The sequence below is a fragment of the Drosophila grimshawi genome, unplaced genomic scaffold, assembly GCF_018153295.1.
Source record: "Drosophila grimshawi isolate 15287-2541.00 unplaced genomic scaffold, ASM1815329v1 contig_1006, whole genome shotgun sequence".
Classification (NCBI taxonomy): domain Eukaryota; kingdom Metazoa; phylum Arthropoda; class Insecta; order Diptera; family Drosophilidae; genus Drosophila; species Drosophila grimshawi.
In genome coordinates, this window is record NW_025062489.1 from 332892 (window position 1) to 338891 (window position 6000).

Sequence of the window (6000 nt, forward strand, 5' to 3'; positions counted from 1 at the left end):
ATTGATGGCCCGCAGTACTAGGACTTTGGGATAGTTGGACATGAAGTGCAGAATGAACTTAAGACCGATGAATCGATGATCGAAGCTATACATACACATAAATACATACATATACATATAACATATAACACATTAGCTCGTAAATATATCTCTGTGTTAAATGTTGTCATCGTACGCGTTGTAGTTATTAAACGGAAAATACCACAAAAAAAAAAAAAAACTAAAACAATCGAAGTTTTAGGAGCTGAGGTTACTTTAAGAATGGAGCGGTTGGCTTTGGCCGTCGCAGGGCGTAGCAACAGCATGTTGTGCAACGTATACAACACATACATTTAGTATATATGCATAAATAGTTAAAGACAATGTAAAGAAACGGTAGGAGACGAATAAGCTTAAAACTATACAAAAAATTATTAAAAAGTTCGAAATTCTTGTAATTAATACAAAAAGCGACAAAAACAAAAATATAAAGAAAATACATTAGAATTTGGTTAAATTGGAAAAAAGATTGCGACACGATTTCGCCAAGTTGCGTGACAATGGGAAATGGGATTCGGGAACTCAATCGATTGTACGGGATGGTATTTAATTCCCAACAAAGTAGAAACTGCAAGAACACAAAACAAAACAAACGCACAAAACCCGACAAATTTCATTAAAGCAAAAACCGGCAAAATCGCTATGAAAAAAACAAAAAAACGAAAAATATTAATACAAATAAAATAAAATCATAAAATTCAATAACACCATGGGCTCTTTTTCATGTATTCCCGTTTGGGTTGGGATAAACTATGTATCACTGCTCGAACGGAAATGAAGAGTAAGGCATTATTCACCAAGTAAGTCTATACCTTTCTCACTCATCTGAAATTGTAATCCTTTTAATTTATCATTGTGCACAAGTCAGCAGCATACTTTATTTCAACTTGTATAATAAATATATTTATCATTTGTATTATGCGCTTATATTAATATACATATCTGTATTAAATTATATTTGTATGTATATTTTAATTTTAAGCAACCGTTATCGGCAGATGTTTTTATTCACTTAGTGGCTAAATGGTGCAAGTTATTGCTACACTCAATTAAATATTGGGACAAATTAATTGCCCTTCGCTTAATTATTCAATTAAAGGTACTTGCATGCTCACAAATCAAAATAATAAACAAAAGGCATAAGTGGAACCGTTGAAAATGATATTAAAACGTCCTACAGCGAACAACAGCAACAATGCAACATAAAAAAAAGTATATGGAATACGTACAATAAGTTGATTATTCATAAATGAATAAGAATAGATAAATGATAAATAATTCAATAGATAGAAATACATAAAAGCAAATGTGCGATCCTATGGAACTTCCTTCGAATGCTTACGAAAGATCCGTCGATTTCCCTGCTCTCATCTAAGATTTCTTTGGAATTACAGAATTGCATTTGGAGTTTTTGTTTGTTTTTAGTTAAGATGGAAATATGGGAGGCGTGTCATAAGTGGGGGCTACTTAAGCTTGTCGTTGCTCCTCATTTGTTTGTGCCTGACCCAAGTCATTATTTAATTTATTGTTGTTGATTGCACAATTGACAGCCACCAGTTCGGGCACAGATGAGGATCCAGCACTGCTCTGGCTGACAGTGCGCACACGATCCACGTGGTTACTAATTGCTGCTGTTGCTGCTGCCGCTGAAGCTGTTGCCGATATAAGCGTAGCTGGTGGTGTTGCAGCAACCGGCGATGCTGATTCGGGCGTTTCAGTAATTACGGGCTCTACGGTTGGGAATATGGGCGGTGCGGCCGTGGACACCACAGGTGTTTGTATCATTGGCGTCGGTGGCGAACGATTCGCTGGTAGCTGATGAGCTGTTTCGCCCGACATTTGCATGTGATATCTGTGGTGAGGTATGGTTGATAGCTTATTGTAGTAGCCCAGGATTCAATTGGACTCACTTGTAAATGTTCTCGGTGCTCTCGACAACGCCTTGGGTCAAATTGAGGCTGCGACCCTTGATGCCCGACTCTTTGGCGGGCGGTGACCACCAGTTGAAGACGCGCCCCACAACTGGAACATGTCGCAAAATGCCCTCCTGCCAGAGTTTCTCCTCCGATTCGCGCTGCAAATCCGCAGTAGCTGCCTCAATGCCCTGTAGATATATGTAAAAAATAAATAAATAAATAAAAACACAAATGGCTTAAGTTATTCACAATCACAAGTGTAATTGCTGTGTACAAGTTTTACCTTCTTTACAATTTCAGACATGGTGTCGAGGACGCGCGAGTTCTCCTGCACGCTCTTGCCAACGGTAACGACAAGGTCGAGCAACTCTTCTACCTCCGTTTCGTGCGTGACCATACCGAAGCGCACACAGATGAGTCCGTCTGTGCCCTCGCCCAACGAGAAGGCATTATCCGTTGACTTGAGCGCTTCCACCAGATCAATGTTGAGCTTGTTCAGCTCCGTTTTAGCCTGATCCGTTAAGAGCGATTCCCACCCCTCGGGCACAAATCGCACCCCACCCATGCCCGCCCATTCCGGCAGCGGGACGAGTCGAAGAACATCGCTGCGCTCAACCAAATACATAAAGCGTGCCTTGTGCTTGATTGTGGCTCGCAGTATGTCCACATGCGCCTCCAGGCTTTGCGCAAAGCTCTCTAGATTTTCTGAGCTGGGCGGCTGTTCGCCCAGACCCAGCTCCAACGGACAGTAACGAATGCAGCTACCATGCGCCGTATGCTCAATCACCTCAAAGTCAAACTGGAAACCGATCAGAAATCAAAGCTGGCATAGGGGAGATATTGCGATAGCTACTCACATTAGGGCAGTCGCGCTGCAGTATCTGACCCAGCCAGGAGTTCAGGCGATCAAAGTACGAGGCATTGTTAACTTTCTCCAGTGGCCGGAGGCCGGTTACGGCAGTGGGCTCCGCACCAGACGAAATGGGAATCGTTGTGCTGCCGTCGAACTGATAGACGACCACAGGAGCAGACGCATCGAACAGGGCGTTCACATCAAACGGACTGTTTATCACGTCCGCCAGAGGGGCGCCCGTTTGAGCACCAGGCGTGTGACTCTGTATGAGAAGAATAGGCAAACATTATAGTAGTGAATATCTCGATTTGTGTGCTGAGATGCCAACCTTCTCTTTGATACGAGTAAGAGATTAAGCGACATTAAATCAATAAGACTAAAGAGTTTTAAAATGAAAATTCTTGATCTTTTCAATATTAGCAAGCCTTTTATGTAAGTAAATATGCGCATGTATTCTTCTTTTCTTTTGATAGCTTCCCGTCGTTCCATGAAAATCACTAAACACACTTGTTATTATGATAGATGTATATGTAGTGCTTATTTTATAAGGGTATATTCCATTTGAGAATTTTTGACTTGCCCATTTAAATAGAGTAAAAAAATCGATATTTATACAAAATAAAACCGCCGAACCGTGTTTCAAGCCGAATTGAATGCATGAAAGAATGAAAGACCAGGCTAGTGATACGGATCAGGAATATATATATATGATTGATGGAATTGGAGATGCCTGTTTCAAGTAGTCTCTCTAAACTAGATGATTATAACAATTTTAATGATTGGTCAAATTAAGTATCCGGATGTTCAGATCTCCCACAGATTATAGCTATATTTAGATGGAATAGATGGAATTTGTTACGTTACCAGCACACGAATACCCTCGCATTTGGAGGCGATTTCGAATAAAATACTGCATGTCTGGAATGCCACATGTAAACGCTCAGCGATTGCCTTCCGGCCGAGCGCTTGCAGGCTGGTCCACAGAGAAAGGGCGCTTAAGCGCCGCGAGAGGATTGGGTCTGATTCGAAGGCACTCAGTGCGCTGTTCTGCAGCGGCCGATGAAGTAACACAATGGGCAGACTGGGCACGCCCAACCAGCTGCCTAAATTGAGGGCCATAGAATGCAGGACATCATGAACATTGCCCGGCCGCTGGGCACAAACGAGTGCGGCCAATCCATGGCCGCTGGCATGTAGCCACATATTTTGCGCCTTGCAGACATCCCGCAAAAGCTGCAGATTATCCACATAGCCGCAGAGCGAGGCCCCAATGTCGGCCACAACCAGTAGCGGTGTGCGATTGGCAGCCAGATCTAGGTGCACCTGCTTCTGTAGGTGGTTCACATCCATGGTGCCGTATTTACTGTCCTCCGGTATGATTTTGATGGCGTCCAGCGATATGCCCAGTTGCCGGCACGCATATTGCAACCGCACAGGCGTCGTATTGTCTGAAATATAGAAGCACGGATGCGCCAGCGCCGGTATTCCACCTTCCAAATAGCCCGGACAGCGAGCGACAATTGCAAGGCGCACGGTTCGCAGGACGGCATCAGCGTTGTCCGCATGGAAACTGCTAGCGGCATTGCCAAAGTGAAACAATGCGCCCAGCCAGCGTGTGGCATCACCCGAGATGCTATTGGTCACACGCAGCAAGTGATGTCGATCCAGATGCGAAAGGTATGCAACAATGCTGTGCGAGATGAGAGCCAGATGTGAGACATCGTCCAAGGCAGGCAGCGGAAACTCCGAATCATCGTCGTTCTCCGCGTAGGCGACCAGTAGCTCCAGCGATTTAAGTATATCTGAGGGCACACGATGCTCCTGGCGCAACTGTGTCGACAGTACAATATCGGCGGCCGAAGTGCGTGTCTCGTGTGTCTCCTCATCCTGCAGAGAATGTTGCTCAGGTGCACTCTGGCTCTGACTGTCGCTTAACCCGCCGCTGCTCACCTTGCTTGGCGAGCCGGGAACGGCTTTAACATTCTCCAGTCGCTGGAGCACCTGAGATGAGCGCAGCTCCAGCTCCGCCAAACCGGAACGTATCTAAAATGGCCGTTAACAAGCACGGCACGCATGATTGATGATAAGTCGCATGGTAATTGCACCAATAAAAAAGAAAGAAAAAACAAAAACAAAGAAATCCATATAACATATAATAAAAACAAAAACCACAACACGTTGACGTGTCTTCGTCGTCATCAGAAGTGCCAGCAAAACTTACGCTGGATGCGGCGATTTCAGCCACTGGTAATGTTGTCGTTGTTGCTGCTGTTGTCGGTGATGATGTTTCAGTTGTTGACGCTGGCTGCTGTGCCGCGGCAGAGCTTGGCTCGTCAACAACTCCAGCCGCTGACATTTCTAATGGGTTTACCTGGCGACTTCGTTGCGGCTGCCTTTTCTTTCTCTGATATTCTAGCTGATGTGGAGTTCTACTATTGAAATATAAAAAAAATCGAGTATTTCTCATATATCGTTATTGTGGTCACACTACACACACAAATGTCTCGGGCATAATAATCGATTGCTATCGATATTATGTCATCGTTTCAAACAAGTTGGCAACAACGCTTGTAACTGCCAAAATGGCGCGTCTGTTGTAAATGCTTTAAAATTACCACAATTACTATATGTATGCTTGTTAATGCTCCTGTTGTAGTTACTCCAATTTGTTTTTTTTTTGGTTGTGGCCTTCTGACCCAAATACCACTTGCAATGGCAGCAATGACAGCCACTAATGCGTATTTGCAGTTTGGCATTACTTGGCGACATGTGTGTTTACGTTGGCACAAATACTAAATAAAATGCAACTTTTCCAAAACTCGAGCAACATATGCGGCTGGATTGTGCGAACATACATATATGTGTATGTGTATGTGTGCCTTGGCATGTTTGTATATGTACATTTATGTATGTCATGCATATATGCACATACATACATTCATATCTTCGTATGTACATCTATAATGAAACTGTTTGTGTGTGTGGGTGTTGGTGTGTATGTGATCCCATGTAGCTTTTCATTTTATTTATGCATAAACTTACTGAGAAAGTTTCGCGCATGCTGTAAAACTGGTTAGCAGCAAAAAGTTGCTTTCGTATTGAAATTTTGTGCCACCCACCCACGCCACATGTAATAACATATCGATGCTGCTTTTTCAAAGTGTAACCCACTACCCAACAGCAGCATCCCCT

General features: G+C 43.5%; 1 protein-coding gene across 1 annotated transcript; it reads right to left on the bottom strand.

Annotated features, from left to right (window-relative positions):
* Positions 1-879: 879 nt before the first annotated feature.
* On the bottom strand, positions 880-5233 carry LOC6564586 (pyridoxal-dependent decarboxylase domain-containing protein 1). The gene is made up of 6 exons (XM_001990891.2): positions 5030-5233; positions 3673-4851; positions 2813-3070; positions 2239-2754; positions 1950-2143; positions 880-1891 (listed from the first exon to the last, which is right to left on the bottom strand). The coding sequence occupies exons 1-6, from the start codon at positions 5162-5164 to the stop codon at positions 1507-1509; spliced, it is 2667 nt and encodes an 888-aa protein (XP_001990927.1). The 5' UTR covers positions 5165-5233; the 3' UTR covers positions 880-1506.
* Positions 5234-6000: the final 767 nt, after the last annotated feature.